The sequence below is a fragment of the Mytilus edulis genome, chromosome 4, assembly GCF_963676685.1.
Source record: "Mytilus edulis chromosome 4, xbMytEdul2.2, whole genome shotgun sequence".
NCBI classification, from domain to species: Eukaryota; Metazoa; Mollusca; class Bivalvia; order Mytilida; family Mytilidae; genus Mytilus; species Mytilus edulis.
The window spans coordinates 57208942-57229674 of NC_092347.1; the positions used below are offsets into that span (position 1 = coordinate 57208942).

Sequence of the window (20733 nt, forward strand, 5' to 3'; positions counted from 1 at the left end):
ACCCTCTTGGTTTATTTTACAACTTTAAAGGTTAGAATAAATAAAAGAACACAAGACGCCCGATTTTAGTAGGTCATTAAGGCAAAAAGGTATGAATCATTGTAAATATTTTTCAAAACTTTTCATATTGTAATCTTACTGACAAGCTTACCACAGACAGAAAAAGCAATTCATAAGGAAAAAATTGACTGAAAAAAATTGGCATGATGAATAACGGAAAGACCAACAACAGTCTACAATACATTATAAAAATTCGACAAATACTGTGATTTGGCATAAAAAAAAAATATAACAGATTATAACTACGATATAGTCTCCCCTTTTCTTTATTAGATACAGATTTATAATCTTTAAAAAAAACGTCGATGAGCCCTTCTGAAACTGAATTTGATCAGATGTAAAGATTTTTAGTTCCGTGCGTTGATCATGAATAGGATTCCTAATTAACATCAACAATCTATTTTTCACTGACATTTGTTACGTTTGGAGTGCATGTTTTACATAAGACAATCAACTTATGTGTAACCAAATTTTGTTTCTCTATTTGCCTAATTGTTTATTTGTTATTTGCGTGATTCCAAAAAAGATCTTCTCTAGATAAATGAAAACTATCTGACATTAACATTACGCTATATCGGTGATAATTGATTTAAGTCTGCTTCATATATTGAACATGGAGTCCGGAACTGTAAAGTTGGAGTGGTTCATTGCAAAATGTACGATACTGATATGATTTAGATGACCATTGTGAAATATCCGAGTCATAGACGACAACATTATCCAACTAGTCTTGTAATAGCTTTCTCTTTTCGTCCATTGTGACAGCACGGACTACTACTTTTCACCGAGTTTTAACTTGTAACTAGTAACACAACGGACTGTTGCTGGTCTTTTTCGTCGTATTTCCGTTTTGACACTAGTTGATAAATACTAAGTATTTGTTTTAGATTACTTATTTGTATCTTCTCCATAGTAACAATTTGTTTCAATACAACTTGTACATTTGAAACGAATAACAGACACAATGACTTACAAAATGTGATAAAATGATTTTTAACCATAGGACATTAAAAATATTAGAAATATCAAAAGTGGAGTAAAACACAGACCTGAGGTATTCTTCTTATCTTTTTTGTTGACAGCTTAACGCTTGTTAATTATTGTCGTCTCTTGCATTTCTTCAATCCGGCGGTCAACTCTTTGCTAAATAAGGGCATCTATTTGATTGTGCGGAACGTATAAATACACGACATCCCCGTTCTAAATGGGAAGTTAATTCCGATTAAGTGTAGAGATTGTGTTAAGAACCTACCTATTGCATTAATTGTTAATGTGTTTCCATCCTAGATATGGATGAATTATTTGTCAATGGGCGTAAATTCAAATTCAAAATGACGCACTTTTAAGCGTTGTTATCCAATCAAAATTACGGATTCTTCTGGCACATACATGTAATGTATAATTATTCATCTGTGAAAAAGATTGATCAAAAACAAAATAAGAGTAGGACCAGACTTTTGGTAATTGAATTAAACGTGCATGTTATCACGTGGAACCTTTGTCAGTGAAAAACTAAAACAGGTCAGGTGTAATATCCTGATGATAAGTTTCAAAAACCTGAGGAACTGAAAATTCAGTGTAATCTGAGTTTTATCTCAAATGTTCACACTGTCGAGGAACTAGTATAATGCATGTCGGATAACTATGGATAAAATTAGACAAAAGTCTAGCGTTTGTTTCCTCTGATAACTATGGTTATTTCAAAACTAATGTTATATATTTTAGGCTGTCTACTCAATTTTGCGACTTGCAATTTGCATTACTGTCAATATTTACTTGAAGAATACACAAATTATTAAAACCTTAGTTGCTTTAATACAAAAACAATCTTTTAGGTTGACCTTGGTGTTATTTCTTCACTATATCTACACATTTAGCTAAAAAGTTTTGGGTCAAACTGATTCTCTCCTTAATGTGACAACTTGCAGTATGTAAATGTATAATCTCCGTGTGTATACAAACGAAAAACTTCTCATATAATTTATAACGAAAGATATAAAAAGAAAATGCATTGAAAATAGTCTAAATGTATTTTGTAAGTCTTTTTATTACCTACATAAAAGAAATAACATGACTCCAATAGTGACCGCGAATGATTTTTCTTTATGAATTTCTTTTTTCAATTAATGTCATGAATCAATATTCCCATAATGGAACACCTTGCACCATTAGCTACAACTAAAGTGTTTTCTGAATAGCGCTTGCTAGTTTGAATCCAAACATGATCACCTTTACTTGCACTACAAAGTACATTTCGTGTTGTTGCAAAGTTTCCAGCTGACGATGATAAAGATGTGTGTTGTGGTCCTTTAACTAAATTTTGTACCCTTAATTCAGTATCCACATATTTTCCACTATACGTTTGCATAGTCCATGAAAACAAATAAATCCCGGAGACTGGTACGACAAAGATTCCATCTCCTGTGTTAAAGTTGTCTCCTTCGTCAATCTTTTCCTCGTTAAATTTCACAATTGAATTGACATTTAATATTGTAGCTGAGCTCAATTCGACATAAAAAAGCTGATGGGTTTTCTCCTGACCTTGACCTAAAAATTAAACACGCCTTTTTAATAACTGCCAGTGTGTAACTGTTACTTAATTTTTGGAAGAGAAAAAAAACTAGCTAAGACATCATTCTTAAAGTCTTCATAATATTGTCCCATCTCAAATTACATTTATGGTCTCAGGCTCATAGAATGTGCTTGAATAAGTTATTAAATGATGACATAAACTTTCCTTCATTAATTTATTCCTGTTTATAAATCAAGTTTTCCTAACAAAAAATCGACACAAACGTTTAAGTATTAGATACAATGAATAAGTGTTGATTCATAAAAAACAAACTAGTGATCACTAGTTGTCCTCTTTTATCTACGCTTATCCATTGTATCTTTTCTACTTAATGACCTCGTCAAATTTGCTTGCAAAACTACTCTGTAATGAAATTTATTTTAATTCATAAAAGTATCTAAATTTCAATTGGGAATCGTAGCTAGATACACGTATGCACTCAATTATCGCACCCTTAATTCAGTATTAAATTGTTTTCCGCTATACGTTTCCATAGTCTACGAAAACAAATAAATATTTACGATGAATCTTTCTATTGGGATAATATTCTTCTCAAAAAGTGCCCCCCTCCCCGCCCCCCAAAAAATGCAACAGAGCAAAACCCATAGAAACCCAAGCCAACGAGTTATTTTTTTTTTAATAATATATAATAATCAATAATGGGAGCACATCCTTTTCTACAAAAAATGGAAATCTTTGAAGAAATACCAAGCAAAACAATCATGTAGAGGTTTGTTATGTTCAAATGTCAGCAATATTAAGTGATAAGGGAAGTAAGATATGAAAACTTAACATATAAGTTACACATGGCCCTTTATTTTACAGCAATCGTTAGTTTGAAAAAATGTGACCATAGTGAGAGAAAAAACTTATAATGTTCCATTTTCTGTAAAATTAAGAATCCTGCTAGATTGTAAAATGCTTATGAACTCACAGCGTTAACCTGGGTATTGTGAATTGTTCTAAGAGAAAGTATGAATCTTTTTCGCACTAATGCAAATCAATATTTCTACAATGTTATTAAAAAGGCAAAACATATGTTGTACCATGCTCATGATGCTTGATTCAACTTGACCTGTTACATTTACATTTAATCAACTTACTATTGGTCACATTGTGCATAATTCCAGTAAAGTTGTTTAAACGCGTCTCAAGTAATTCCATAGATCTTTCTAAAGCGTCTATTTTGTTTTCATATTGGGTTATATTTTGTATCGATTTCGAGAAAACTCCTTGAAATAAGAGCACAATACATACGAATATAAAAATAAGCATATAATGAACTCCAGTTATTTTATTTCACGATATTTTCGTCCTCAACTTATTTCCTAGTTTATATCGTATTTATAGCAGATTGAAAAACTTTGCACATTTATATCGAAAGAGATGATACGTTACATGTATAGAATGCCAAACCAATTATATATATAAATGATAACTAGAGGCTCTAAAGAGCCTGTGTCGCTCACCTTGGTCTATGTGAATATTAAAGGAAGCAGATGGATTCATGACAAAATTGTGTTTTGGTGATGGTGATGTGTTTGTACATCTTACTTTACTGAACATTCTTGCTGCTTAAAATTATCTCTATATATAATGAACTTGGCCCATTAGTTTCAGTGGAAAATGTTAGTAAAAATTTACAAATTTTATGAAAATTGTTAAAAATTGACTATAAAGAACAATAACTCCTAAGGGGGTCAATTGACCATTTCGTTCATGTTGACTTATTTGTAAATCTTACTTTGCTGAACATTATTGTTGTTTACAGTTTATCTCTATCAATAATAATATTCAAGATAATGACCAAAAACAGCAAAATTTCCTTAAAACTAACAATTCAGGGTCAGCAACCCAACAACGGGTTATCCGATTCATCTAAAAATTTCTGAGCAGATAAATGTTGACCTGATAAACAATTGTACCCCATGTCAGATTTGCTCTAAATGCTTTGGGTTTTGAGTTATAAGCCAAAAACTGCATTTTACCCCATGTTCTATTTTTAGCTATGGCGGCCATCTTGGTTGGATGGCCGGGTCACCGGACATATTTTTCAAACTACTAACCCAAAAAATGATTGTGGCCAAGTTTGGATTAATTTGGCCAAGTAGTTTCAGAGAAGATTTTTGTAAAAGATTACTAAGATTTACGAAAAATGGTTAAAAATTGACTATAAAGGGCAATAACTCCTTAAGGGGTCAACTGACAATTTTGGTCATGTTGACTTATTTGTAGATCTTACTTTGGTGAACATTATTGCTGTTTATAGTTTATCTCTATCTATAATTATATTCAAGATAATAACCAAACAAGAGCAAAATTTCCTTAAAATTACTAATTCAGGGCCAGCAACCCAACAACGGGTTGTCCGATTCATCTGAAAATTTCAGGGCAGACAGATCTTGAACTGATAAACAATTTTATCCCTGTCAGATTTGCTCTAAATGCTTTGGGTTTTGAGTTATAAGCCAAAAACTGCATTTTACCCCATGTTCTATTTTTAGCCATGGCGGCCATCTTGGTTTGATGGCCGGGTCACTGGACACATTTTTCAAACTACTAACCCAAAAGATGATTGTGGCCAAGTTTGGATTAATTTGGCCAAGTAGTTTCAGAGAAGAAGATTTTTGTAAAATATTACTAAGATTTACGAAAAATGATTAAAAATTGACTATAAAGGGCAATAACTCCTAAAGGGGTCAACTGACCATTTCAGTCATGTTGACTTATTTGTAAATCTTACTTTGCTGAACATTATTGCTGTTTACTGTTTATCTCTATCTATAATAGTATTCAAGATAATAACCAAAAACAGCAAAATTTCCTTAAAATTACTAATTCAGGGGCAGCAACCCAACAACGGATTGTCCGATTCATCTGAAAATTTCAGGGCAGATAGATCTTCACCTGTTTAACAATTCTACCCCATGTCAGATTTGCTCTAAATGCTTCGGTTTTTGAGTTATAAGCCAAAAACTGCATTTTACCCCTATGTTCTATTTTTAGCCATGGCGGCCATCTTGGATGGTTGGCCGGGTCACCGGACACATTTTTTAAACTAGATACCCCAATGATGATTGTGGCCAAGTTTGGTTTAATTTAGCCCAGTAGTTTCAGAGGAGAAGATTTTTGTAAAAGTTAACGACGACGACGGACGACGGACGACGACGGACGCCGGACGCCAAGTGATGAGAAAAGCTCACTTGGCCTTGTAGGCCAGGTGAGCTAAAAGGGGGATAACATAAAAGTTTGTTTTCACTCCTGTAAAATTATATCATAGAACCTATTAAATCATATATATGCAAAGAAACCATAATTTATCAATAATGCTTAAAGTGATATGAAACCAGTAAGTGGTGAAAAATAATGTTTATCCAATTCTTGAACCAATGCATGTTTATATCATAAACTTAGAGCTCTGTGCACGATTTTGTCATTTTTTACGCAAATATATCGTATAATCGTCAATTTTTTTTCTCTCTGTCTGTTATGATTTAACAAATATGGCTACTCATTAAATGCCGTGTTTTAAAGCCGAAGTTTACCGATTGTCAACTTATAGTAAATAAATGACAAAAAGCATGGGTATTGAGCACGTGTTTAACATGTACAATCAGATAATTGTTTATTTTAATGACAGATGAGATCCATGCGTATTGCGATCGCCGGATTTTTACGAAGAGGGTTACACTCAGGTCACTATGCATACGGAAAATACGTCGGCGAATTGCTTCCTGGAAGCAAGCAATTAAAAACAAATAAACTTCTTGTAAATGTGGACACATTAAAGAATTTTCCTCAGAAAAAAGTATATGTACATAAGTTGTATAATGAAAACTATCCATTAAGTTATAAAAAACATATGCATGATTTTTTTTAATTTGAGGTTTCTTATGACTTTAAAGATATAAAATGTATATTATACGGTCTATTATACGTACTTACTCTTTACTGTCTATTTAATGTTTAGTATTAAATAAACATATGGAACAAATAAAATACATTGTTCGAAGGCTTTGTGCGTCAGAAAAAGGAAATGTAAAATAGGGTTTCAGCGACAAAATAATCAAGACATCAAAGATTGAGTTAGTGAGAAATGTTTTCGTTAGAAATTTGTACTGGCATACCCGTCACACTTTATTTATGAGCAATACAAGAACTTAAGACAGTTTATTTTTGACATATGTACGTCACTGTTCGACCTCATGGTGTACTGAATTTAACAATTAATCTGCGAATCAAAAGCTTTAGAGAAAAATAAGGGGGCTGTACATTTGTCATGACATTTATTTGCAACAAAGAAACACAACCAACTTGTCAATCAAAACTTATTAACGATACAGTTACGGAATGGCTATCCAGTGGTTACAAAGTTAAACCAGGAGCCACCGTGTAATCCATCGCAGCATAAATTAAATTCGGCCAATCAATTCACAATACATTAACGCAACAAGCTCAGTCTGTTGTATATGCCATGACGCTGGTTTTCTTATCTTTCTGACAGGGCTGAAAGGAGATTGCAACAGGAGGTACGTGGACGGTTATAGCCAAGTCTCCAGAGACAGAAGCAGATGACACTGTACAAGCATCTCCATCTTAAATAGTTGAAGAGTACGATCTGTTGAATTTTATTTCAGTTGCTGAATCAATAGAGGGTTTTGTTTAATCCTCATCGCATTCATGGAGATCGTATGTCATTCGTGTTTTAGAAAGTTGTCATAGAGGACATTCCCAAAGGTGGAATGGAGCAACTGATTTCAAATTAAAGGATTTCAGATGTGTGTTTAAACAAATGCCTAATAGGAGAACTTGATCTTCATTTTTTTCATAAGTGTTTTCATAAATGAGAATTTTAGAGTTTGTTTTTCTTATTTTATGTTTCTGTTTGTTAAGCTGCTCGAAATAAATCAAAGCGCCTAAGGGAAACACAGCATACACCCAGAAGATATATTCATAAAATGCTACAATTTTAGGTCAAAACAGTTCAGTTAAGCGGACCCACGCTCGACTCATCAACATGACATGATTTTGGAGTTAAATGTGAAATAATTGTACCCTGTCGCTGTTTATAAAGTATAAGTTTTCTCATTGTTAATTTTCTAAATGAAGTTAACAATTCTACGTCCACGTCAATTTGACCGGAGTGGATAATTGACTCATTGGCAACAGATTGACAATCATACAAAATATCAGCATTTTTATAAAGTTGCAAATACAACTATTAAGAAAATAGAACTTGTTTGGAAATAGTCAAGTATATTGTTTGTGTAATTTAAACAAACATATACACTTGTTTAAGTCTTGCAACACGTCAAGGTGCATTTTCCATAACCATTTTAAAGATATCTTTTGATCGTTGGGTTGCGTCTTTTTGAACTACAATTTTCTAGTCTGTGAAGACAAAATGATGTGATAAACATGTCCAATAAATATGTACATTCAAATTGTCAATACAGTTTGTGATAAAATTCGTTTTATCAGCTTATTGCTTTTATATATGTCAATGTCATTATAGATTGTAATATTAAATGGGGTATGATTTACTACTCTGTGGGTAGGGATTGTTATCGTCATATCATGGACAGTCTTAAGTACAGAAAATCCGAGAACATTTCATTGTATCTAAACACTTCATAAACGTGGTAAGTACGCTCTATAAGAAAACATATTTTCATTATTTTTAAAGATATCCGACCATCTGCATATTTGAATGTGTTACAATTTTGAAATAATTATAGCTTTGATAATAATCATAAAACAATTCAAAGGAATATAAAGATGAAATGAAAGAAAAAAGCAATTTCATTTGAAAGAGTGTTATGATAATTAACGAGTTATATTCCGTCATGATAGATGAGAAAAAATTGCAGTTGTACAATTGTCTTGATAACTCTAAATACAGGTTGATAAACAAATACAACATACCCCACAACCAAAACTACTACCCGTTCCTAATAGCATCCGTATAACTGCACATAAGTACATCGGACTTCCATCTTGCTTTTCTCTATTTTAGGCTTATTTTTTCTTTTCTTGCACATGGTACTTTGATCCTGATCAATAAGAATCAATTAATCTTTTCTATGCCTATCTCATAATTTAGTTCTATAAAGCTGCAATAAGTCATATATAACATAGACATGTAGCGCAAACATAGAAATACATAAAAAAGAAATTGTGGCGTTAATACGCTTCCGTATAATTTATTGACTTACCTCTTTTTTTTCATAAAGTTTAATATGTACACCAACACTAATAATCTATGTGTACATCATATTTTCAATTTGACTATAGATAAGATTCCTTCAAGCTTTATCCTAATTTAAAGCATATTGCTCTTACCATTCACGGAGCCTCGGTGGCCGAGTGGTCTAAGTAGTTACTACTGTTATCACTAGCCAGTCAACGCTGAGGTTGTGAGTTCGAACCCCGCTTTTTTGGATGCACTCGACTCCAATCTTAATTGACTCGGATTGTCAGTTTTCCTATCGAAGGTCTGTGGTTTTCTCCGGGCACTCCGGCATCCTCCATCAATAAAGACTGGCCGCTACGAAATTAATACGCATCTCCGATTAAAATATACATAATGAAAGATTATTGTAGTTACTGAAAAAAAGCTCAAAATACATGAGTATTACATTTTTAATTAAAATATTTCAGTGAGCAAACAGGCTTCAGTTCACTCCAAATGGCACTAACATCCTAAAGGACTTCGGTCAATTGCAAATTTTTACCAAGATTTTTTTTAATGACGTTGTTTTTTTCTTTTTTCTTTTGTTTGTCTTTCGTACAAAGTACTATTTTGGGTTGCACAAATCAGCAAAGAGTAAAAAAATAGCCAGTTATGCAGACCTTGTGTTTTGAAAATAACGTAGGTGTAAATCCGCTGACCCTTTAGGAATTTAATGCAGACATGATATAGAACGAATTGATCTTTTGAACACCAATAAATTATCCAATAATACGACTATTGTAAATAGAGTGTCAAAGGTACTACGTCAGAGCTTCACTCATAAAGTAAATGTATGTATTTGTTTAAATAAAATTCAAAGCAGAATTATATTACATACATCACAATTTCACATAAACCTAAGTACAGTCATCTTAATATCTTTTCTTTTAATTTATTTTCTTTTGCAATATAACTTTGCTGAAACAATTAAAACAAAACAATAATTTAAAAAAAACATAGCCTGGTAAAATATATGGATAACAATTAAGATGGATACGTTTATACTACATTTATATAACTAAGTACATTTAGTTGGTACGTAGGTGTTTTACGATATGTACGTAAGCTGTATGCGTCTAGAAAACATTTTAAAAATCACCTGGTAAATTGTGCATGTAATGTAAGTAAAGTGAGGAGTTTAAGAACCATATTTCTTCTTGTGTTTCGTGCTTTAGGATGTTTGCTTGTCATGTTTTGAAATTTTTGTCAGATTTTCCAAATCCTCTGGTTTTATCCATTTATGTGTTAACTTATTTTCACTTTATTTAATTATCTTGTATTCTTGTCCATACGGCTTAACGCCAAAACAGTTGTTTATACATGGTTTCCTCTTTTCTTATCTTCAACTCTTTTACATTGGTTGAATACATATAGGAAGATGTGGCATCTATGCCAATGAGACAACTCTCCATCCAAATAACAATTTATAAATGTAAATCATCATAGGTCAAGATACGGTCTTTGATACGGAGCCTTGGCTCACACCGAACAACAACCTAGAAAGCCCAAAATTACTAATGTAAAACCATTCAAACGGGAAAATAGACTGAATAAAACATAGGACACATTGTATATGAGAAAAACAGAACACAAACCAACATAAATAAAGTAAATGTCGGGGGATTTATTCCCCAAGTGCCTGTTGGTGAGAATGTCGATTGCTAAATTGAGTTTAACTTTACACCACCTCAGAATAAAAGAGTAACGTAAACATGCTGTTCCGGTCATTAACAAATAAAAAAAAACACACTAAAAAGGATAAATAATTTTATCATTCATTATGCTGCATTTACACAACATAGATAATAAATCCTATAGCTACCACACAACAGAGGTGAAATGGAACCATTCAAACAATTTATCAACATCATGCATTCACTGAAATGTTCAAACTTCATGATAAATCTTACAAGGGACCCCAATGAGAAGAATTAAAATCAATGTATACAGGTAAAGGTGCTATTTTGCACAAAAAACTTTATTTCAAATTCAGATAATGCGACCTAGTGTTACCCTTGTTGATACAAATTAAAGAACTATGGGTTTGACAAGCAATTTTGACTTCCTCTTTCTTGCACGTACAACATATTGATTTAATATATAATTTCTATACAAGGTAAGTTTTTGTATATTTTGTTTGTCATATATTTCAGCAAAATCACACGTTTTGGTTATTGTTTGCTTTATGTATAAACGCACACATGTCATGCGAAACACTTTGAAATATTATGATTGCTTTAATGCATTTTAAGAAGTTTTGATATTATATTTTTGAATTCAGCATTTGTTTTTCTCACGTTGAAAATATATTTTTATCATGAAATATTTATCGAATTTGTCAGAGGAAGCAAAAATAAAGTCAAAGGTACAATAACCCCCCCCCCCCCCCTCCATTCATTAATACGTTTTTGTATAGGTCAAACGTGATCCTTTCTTTAGATTATTATCCTCTTTATACAAATTTATAGTAGGGAGATTTGGAAAGCAATGTTAATCGACAAAATTATTACGTCAGTTGTCTGTATGGACACTAGTTAGTGTCACCAATGTGTAGTTAAAAAAATACAGTGAGAATTCAAAATTACACACTGAGATTTAAAAAAAATACACTGAGAATTCAAAATTACACACTGAGATTTTAAAAAGATACACTGAGATGAAATAAATTGAAAAACACACACTGAAAATTGTTAATTACACACTGAGATTTCTAAAATACACACTGAGATTAATATGCAAATTACTAATGAATATTTATGAGATGAATTATAATTCAACAGATTAAAATCCTGATCTCAAGAACTCTTGTCATAATGAAATGCGATTCCTTCAACCAACATTCGTAATAAATTTCAAGACTTAATCCCGCTAACATGTTTAACCCAGCCACATTATTTATGTATGTGCCTGTCCCAAATCTGGAGCCTGTAATTCAGTGGTTGTCGTTTTTTTTATGTATTACATATTTGTTTTTCGTTAATTTTTTTTTACATAAATAAGGCCGTTAGTTTTCTCGTTTGAATTGTTTTACATTGTCTTATAGGGGCCTGATATAGCTGACTATTCGGCATGGGCTTTGCTCATTGTTGAAGGCCGTACGGTGAACTATAGTTGTTAATGTCTGTGTCATTTTGGTCTTTTGTGGATAGTTGTCTCATTGGCAATCATACCACATCTTCTTTTTTATATTAACATCGCTCATATTCATAAGTTTGTTGCCTATAATTCAGATCATTACTACCAGTATATCGGGATTTTTTTTTTAACTTAAAACCGTTTAAGCATGGGTCCCTTTTCAAAAGTCTTCCAACTGTTACCCTGATTTTGCAAGGTAATCTTTTATATTTTTGTTACGTTTATATGCTATAATAAACACTTGAGTAAACATTTCACTGCATTCTTTGTTTTTTTGCAGATTGTTCCAATGTTTTCTTATAATTTTAATAAAGTTTTTCGCCATTTGATATATTTTGTAATAAGAGTAAGTAGTTGTTTTTCTTGTTCTTGTATTTCTAAAGTTTTTTTTATAAATAATTTTATAATTATTCCAAGTCAGGAATATGACATTCGTTTCTGATGCGTTTTGTTATTTGATTTTGCCATGTGATTATGGACTTTCCGAATTGATTTTCCTCTGAGTTCAGTATTTTTGTGATTTCACTTTTTTTTTGGAATCAAATCGAAGGACTTACGAGTTCTGTCCCCTAGTTGTTTTAAGCTTGTAATAGATTCAGATTAAATATGCTAATTAGATATGTGTGCATACAAAGTGCGCACAAATCTCAGTGTGTAATTTTAAATTCTCAGTGTGTAATTTCAAATTCTCAGTGTGTGTTTTCAGTTTATTTATTCTCAGTGTGTCTTTTTGAAATCTCAGTGTGTAATTTTCAATTCTCAGTATGTAATTTTCAATTCTCAGTGTGTAATTTTCAATTCTCAGGGTGTGTTTTTCATTTTTGTAATCTCAGTGCGTCTTTATGAAATCTCAGTGTGTTTTTTTTTTAATTCTTAGTGTGTAATTTTTAATTCTCAGTGTGTAATTGTAATTCTCAGTGTGTAAAGTTTTCGAAAAATGGTTTAAACATAGTTTTGACGAGAATGGCTTGCCATAATAAAGCCTTAGAGAGGCTTAACCCCTTGGTGAATCATTATCAAACCCATTAGTTTAAACATATTTAGTTGAAGTGAATTGGGAAACAAGTTGTGCAACTAATATTAATCCCTTTCCACTTTGTGGGTGCGATTACTGCTTTTGTATCGGCATTAGCCTGCTCTTTTTCGAAACCAATTTTGTCAAATCATTATTGATTGAAACGAATAGCGGCCAAAAATCAAGCTATGGTCTACGAATCGACTAAAATACATTAAGTCGTAAATTAAACTTCAGTTTGAATTTTGATTAAAAAAAAGAAGATGTGGTATGATTGTCAATGAGACAACTCTTCACAAGATACCAAATGACACAGAAATGAGAAGCTCTGGGCAACCGAATGGTCTTCAACAATGAGCAAAGCACATTCTGCATCGATAGGCGACCATAAAAGGTCCGGAAATCACAAATGTGAAAAAAAAAATCATATTAGACAGTTAACGGCCTATTTAATGTACAAAAATGAACGAAAAACAAATATGTAGCATAGCAACAAACAACAACCACTGAATTGCAGGATCCTGACTTGCGGACAGGCACATTCAGAATGTGGCGGGGTTAAACATGTTATCGGAATCCCATTCCTCCCCTAACATTGAACAGTAGTGTAACAATACAACACAAGAACGACCTGTACAAATGTTAGGTCAAAACACTACTGAAGTTCAAGTCAGGGCTTGAAAGCAAACTTATAATTTGTCTATAAAAACAACTATTAAACTGCGATGGGACATTTCTCTGTGTGATGCCCTTGTTGATATAAACAATTGAAATTCGATTATGTTGACTTCCTCATTCTTGATATGTACAATACTTCAGTCAAACTGTATATTGATTATATGGATAATTTCCATAGTAGCCAAGCTATGTATGGTAGAAAATTTGACAGGTATTTTTTGGGAATATTTTATAAGTTTCAATTTCATTTTTAAACATTTCTGGAAATCGCAAATCTTATGTAATAAGTTTTGATGCAAGTCTTTTATACCTTTTCATGCGAACATAATATAATTATATACTAGATATTTAGACATATTAAATAGATGTTCATAATATCCACTTGACATGATTAAAATTCTATCAGATTACTTTAGGAGCCGTTATGAGTCTTTGAAGCATGCTCACAAAGGTTCTTTGTTTTGCTTTGACCATCTTTGGAGGAGATATTATCAAAGAATTGATAATAAAAAACAACACAGAAATTTACCTACTAGCTCATCTAGCCCCAAGCATCATGTCAGGCATTGTCATTACTAAAAACAATAAATGTCTTCTTATCTGAGGAACAGTTCGACAATTTAACAAAATGTTTTACTAATGATACAGACGATCTACCACAAAGTAATATAAAATAGAACCATACAAATAATAAGCAAATACATATAAAAAGATGTGGTACGATTGCCAATGATACAATTCTCCACAAGAGACCAAAATGACGCAGAAATTCACAGCTACAGGTCACCGTACGGCCTTCAACAATGAGCAAAGACCATACTGCAAAGTCAGCTATAGAAGGCCCCGAAATGACACTATACAACAATTTAAACGAGAAAATTTATGTACAAAAAATAAAAGAAAAACAAAAATGTAACACATAAACAAACGATAACCACTGAATAAAAGGATCCTTATATCATGTTCTAAGATGTCATCTCCCATTTGAAGAAAAATCACATGAAAAAATAAACCTGTTATGTGGTGCTCTACTAACTACAATATGCATCCAAAATCAAAGATGTTGAACATATTCTATCACAATCATTTGGTAATTAATGTGTCTCTTCCATGCCCGTCTTGAACATAAAAAATAAATATTAAATAAACAACACTCCTAATGCTCAGGTTGGTTGTCGTCGTGTAACACAGTTTATATCACCATATAGGAAAAACATAGAACTCCTTTTGTCATATAAAACACTGTCACACATCCAAACGTACTATCCACACTGATCTGTGTCCACACTTGTATAGTTATATAATATAATTCAAATATTTTAGTAATTCCAGAAATCATAGGTCGCGTTTAATGATAGCTAGTTAAGAACCATTGCCCAACCATAAATGATTTGTTATGCTTTCAGACTCAATTATTAGTGAGTACCCATCCAACGGATTTACTGTTAAGACGCCATAAACAGCGTGTGACAAGATGACCTTGTGAAATGTCAAATAGTAATAATCGAAAAAGCTTCTCAGTTTAAAAATAATTATCTTAATTAAGTGTACATAACTGCATAACAATATATATTCACTATTATTCTAATAACATAATCAATGTCTTTTGTAGTATTTTTTGTACAGATTTTTTCAGCATCAAAATATTCAAATCTAGAAAAATGACAATTATAATTGCTATTGATACAAAATGTATGTAGTTCCGTTGGATAAGTATCAACATCACAACTAAAAAGAATTGTTGTGTATTTGAAGCAAATCAATCATCTATCTAACGACAAGTGTTATATCAAATGTTTTAATTTAATAGAACGTAAGGACGGACCTTACTGACCAGAACAATACAGACACAACTCTGATTTGTTCTAGTCAAACTCAGTTATTAAAAGTGTCGCGATTTGTGCCCAAGCGAATACATCCTGTCGATAAACTCCACTGTCTATCAAAACTACCATAGATGTTGTCGAGGAATTAGTTTTTTAGTTTTTTTCCATCTCAACACAGTTGCAATAAGTATAGCTATGTATCTTTGTCAATACGGAAGTAGGCTTTATATATTAGTTACAATACATGAATTTGCAATCACATTTTTTAATAAACCATTTAATAAACGAAGTAAGTTCTGTCATGGTGGGGAAGATAATTGATGATGGTCGAACCGTCATATCTTTAAACTGAATTGAAAGGAACATCACATGCACGAATTTATTCAAAGCCCGGATGATGAGAATGTGTAACATGATTTACGACATATATAAAATATCATGTTTAAAATCAAATTTAAAGAAATTAGGCCGGTGACAAAGTCGGAATTATGAAATTTAATTGTCATAAATGGTATACGACTATATCATCGATGCTAATAAAATTAACGGTACCAATTTTCTTGCACCAGATGCGCATTTCGACAATACATGTCTCTTAGTGCTAAAATATGTGTACATTGGGATTATTTCGGAAGTTGAAAAGAAAATAGGGTGCAGTTTTTCAGAAATCAAGATCAATTGACCAATATCTTGATATCATCTAATTTCGAATGAAAGACATGTCACTTAATCATTTAATCTTTAGGTGTTTGTTTAGTATCTCAAGACCTTTCTATGCAATACAACACGGTTCTATTTGTTTACTATATAACTTAAATAACTATCTCTGTATGAACAATCTTTATTAAAAAAGTATTGTATTTCGGTCTTATCAGTAATAAAACTTCCAAAAGGTATTTAATCTTGAATCATTGTACATATAATAATCTTGACACAAGTTTATTGTTGACAAAATAACATGATAAATATGTTTTCAAATATTTTTCTAAATAAGAGACTTGAACTTGAATTTTTATAATAGTTTTATCTTTCATGGTATTGATTTTATTTACACCCAAATATTGTTAATTCTATGCTGAAAAGTATTTAGAATGATATTCAAAACAGTGTGGCTGTGGCCATTGATTTACACATTAAATTCATCCATTGACTTGGCCAATTTACGTGAACGTTTGTCTGTAACGACCACTGTTCACGACGTACCTACGATAGACATTTAAACTGTGGGGTTACCAAAGGTTTTTTAACGCCTTTAATTATAAAATAATTCGAAAAAATAATCAGGAATAACCTTTATGTTTTGATTTATATAATTGATATAAATCAAAACATCGTGTTATTTCTGATTAATTTTTCGAATTACTTTATTAAGGTGTTGAGAACCTTTGGTGACCCCATAGTTTAATTAAAAAGTACATAATGAGCAGTGGTCGTTACATACAAACATTCACCTAAATTGTCCCAGTCAATGGATGAATTTAATGTGTCAATCAAGGGCCACAGCCACACTGTTTTGAATTTCATTCTATACCGAGAAAACTGACATCATAATGCAGCAATTCTCCAAATGTTTAGTGAATAAATATCTGGAAGACCACTGCCAAATGGTTTTGTCTACAACAATAAAATTGAGAATGGAAATTGGGAATGTGTCACATAGACAACAACCCGACCATAGAACAGACAAGAGCAGAAGGTCACCGACAAGTCTTCAATGTAGCGTGAAATTCCCGCACCCGGCGGCGTACTTCAGCTGGCTACAAGTCTATTTTGATGTAAACAATAACAAACAGATTTTATTCGTATTTTAAGTTACAATTACTAGTAATATTTTCGAAAAATACATATGATCACAGTGGCAGATCCAAGAAGGAGGGGAAGGTAGACGGCGTACGCCCTCCATTTTGATTGCGATATTTCGCAAGATTTATATTTTTTTTATTAGCATACAATCGTCCAGTGACCATTCATTATTAATTGAAAAAGGAAGGCATTTTTTAAATTCCTCGCGAAGAGAGACTTTTCAAAAAATGCAAAGTACTAGATGATGAGAAACATTTCTTAATAAATTGTTCACATAATTCAAATATTAGATTAACATATTTTAATTGCATTAACAGAGAAAGTAATTCATTTGCTAATCTCACTGATAATGACAAAGTTATATATATATACTTAACCCATCAACACCAACACAAGTAAATAAACTAGGATCCTTTATAAAAAAGTCAATGGAACTGAGGACAGGGGACCGTTTAATATTTACCTGAATTTGTATATATATATTGAGTTACTTAGTTATTGTCTTTATTTGTTTTGTTGTTGTTATATGTCACTGTAACGTGTAACCAGGCGTTTATATCACAAACGTCCGTTCCAGTAAATACTTTGATCCAAGTTGTCCACAAACAATACGGTAATACTAAAAACTACAACTATCTATGTTATGCACAATGAACCAAAATATATACACGGGCTTTTTGCCGATACAAAGTAAGTATGAACTCTTATATATACAAGTTTATACAATATAACAGCCTGTCCTCCTAATGGGACGTTATGTCACTATAAGACAATGTGGCTGGTACAACTTGTCCTCCGAATGGGAAAGTCTGTCAATACAAGACAGAGCGGTCTGGTACAACTTGTCCTCCGAGTGGGACCGTCTGTCACTACCAGACAGTGCGGGCTGGTACAGCCTGTCCTCCGAGTGGGACAGATTGCTGTGTCAATCCTATCAACGTGAACGTCCACTTTGTACCCAGTACAAGGTGTCCTCTCAATATCAAGGCTCTTCTAGCGCTTTATATATCCGTACGCTCTGTTGAAGGATGACAGCTCATCGACAGCCAGCGGACGCCGTTTCTCATTCTCTTATATACCCGTGGTCGATACCGCAATTTCCTTGATAGAGGTGTTCTCTAAATGTTACCAATACGGAGCATAGAGAGTCCTTTACGATCACCCCTATAACTTTCGACACGGTCACTAATTTTCCCGCCAAACGTCTAAATCTGCGTAACTCTTTCTCTAGCGTAAACCATGCATTTCTACACCAAGTTTCTACTCAACTGTAACCTTAACGACCAATAAACATTACATTACAAACTGTAAAGTTTATATGGCAATAAAACTTTGAATTGAAAATTGAATTGTTCTAACAAATTATCGTCTCACTTCACTTGGTGATATCTATTCCGTTTTTAAGGGTGAGAACAAAAAAAATCGACCCTTTCCTCTCCTTATATCAGATATGCACATGTTTTTATGCCCCACCTACGACAGTAGAGGGGCATTATGTTTTCTGGTCTGGTCTGGCGTGGTTTGAGAAACAGCTGTATTTACAAAGTGCACCCTATATGCATTATCTAATAAGCAGCCCTTTCCTGTTTAATATCTTATAAATTCTTAGTAGACCAAATTGAATGACAACCAGATATTTTTTTTTTATATAAACTGATTACGAGGTATTATCTTTCATTCTTGTTTCATTTTCAGATTCTCTGTAATCTGACACAACAGTATGGAGGAATCAATAGACCAACGGTGAGTTGAACAATATTAATACATTATTAAAATATATTTAAGAATTCAGTAGCAATTTTGATACATTTCAAAATTTTATACTTTTGAATTCACTATGAAACATAAAAATATGAATTCATAAAAAAAATTATTGACACCAAAATTAGACGTGTGTGTGTGTGAAGTTTTAATTTCTAATGTGCGCAACTGACTTTATTATTTATACTGCGTTTTATTTTTACCAACAAGAGAATATTGTTAACAATAATTTCTACCAGCACTATTTCTGATTCATATTTGATTTTTGAATAAATAGTAATTACAACTTGCTTTTTTTGTCTATCAATAAAGCCTTCTTTTTGTTTCAGAGATGAGCAAAGAAAATTTAACTACTGGGACATCTTTAGGAAAGACGTTTCAGCACAAAGAGTGACAAGAAAATCAAGCTTATCAGATAAGATTTTTAAAGGATTGAAATTATTGGTGTATGTCATACTGTTTCTGTTGGTATTTGGTGGTGCAATAGTGTCCAGAGCAGCACTACAGATTCTCACAGATCAGCTTTATCTGGAACGCCAAACAAATTATACAGTATGTGTTTACCCTGTGAAATTATGATAAATGTATATACACTGAGCTTTAATAATGTATATAAAAAAAAAATCGCATCACAATTTGATTTAAGTCTGATCATTCGTTATCATATGATGATATAATAATATCAGATTCAAAAAGGGAATTATCGGGACTAATATACTGTCATATGGACATAAGTTCCAATTGTCGTAACTATTCACGTTCCCTTCTCCTCGATTGATGACACATGTGGAGCAGGATCTGCTCATCCTTCCGGAGCACCTGACCTCAAGTTTTTAGTGGGATTTGTGTTGATGAGTCTTCAGTTTTCTCTGTTGTGTTGTGTGTACTTGTCTTTGTCTGTTTGTCTTTTATGTTTTAGCAATGGCGTTGCTAGTTTATATTCGATATATGTGTCACCTTACTAAATAAATACAAACTCGTAAACGTAAAACATTCAAAAAGTGCATTCACAAGCACAAATCTGTAGTAAAATAGTTTGCCTCGAATGATATTTCACAACGCAAGGTACATTTTTTTAAAATCACATCACCTTTTTGCTTACATTGATTTTAATCAAAGGCATTATCTAAGCATCATGTTGACAACATACAGAATCATACCAATAATTGAGTTTCTTTCTTTTTACCGGTAGTCAGTTCACGAAGTGCAAAACATCTTTTAAACCATTATTAATTCAATAAAATTTATTGCACATCTGAGTGGTAACTCTATTATCATAGACTTCTTCAAATTATGACACTAACTTCAGTGTAGACTGACTCTATCCGATTAAGTACTGCCATAAAAAAGTCAAAGGTATGTAATACAATAGGATGTTCATGTAACACGGACAGCACTTTCATTGACTAATAACACACATTATAACATAACATCAGCTTACTAAGTGGAGTATACTTGATAGCATTAACTGCCTTAGTGGAGTATACTTTATAACATTACTTCCTTAGAAGAGTATAAATTATAACATTACTTTCTGAATGGAGTATGCTTTATAGCATGACTTCCTTAGTTGAGTATACTTTAGAGCATTACTTCCTGGGTGGAGTAAATTTTGGGGCATTAATTCCTTAGTTGAGTATACGTTAAGGCA

At 32.4% G+C, this 20733-nt stretch overlaps 1 protein-coding gene across 2 annotated transcripts in view; it reads left to right on the plus strand.

Annotated features, from left to right (window-relative positions):
• Positions 1-8154: 8154 nt before the first annotated feature.
• Positions 8155-20733, plus strand: part of LOC139520025 (chitin synthase chs-2-like) — a 38173-nt gene continuing 25594 nt past the window's right edge. The window contains exons 1-3 of one of the 2 annotated variants that reach the window (XM_071312411.1): positions 8155-8274; positions 19017-19064; positions 19412-19634. In XM_071312411.1, coding sequence (XP_071168512.1) covers positions 19042-19064; positions 19412-19634 — 246 coding nt within the window. In that variant the 5' untranslated portion in view covers positions 8155-8274; positions 19017-19041. Of the gene's footprint in view, positions 8275-10902; positions 10981-19016; positions 19065-19411; positions 19635-20733 lie in introns of those variants that run through there. The other variant, XM_071312412.1, reaches the window with a different exon arrangement.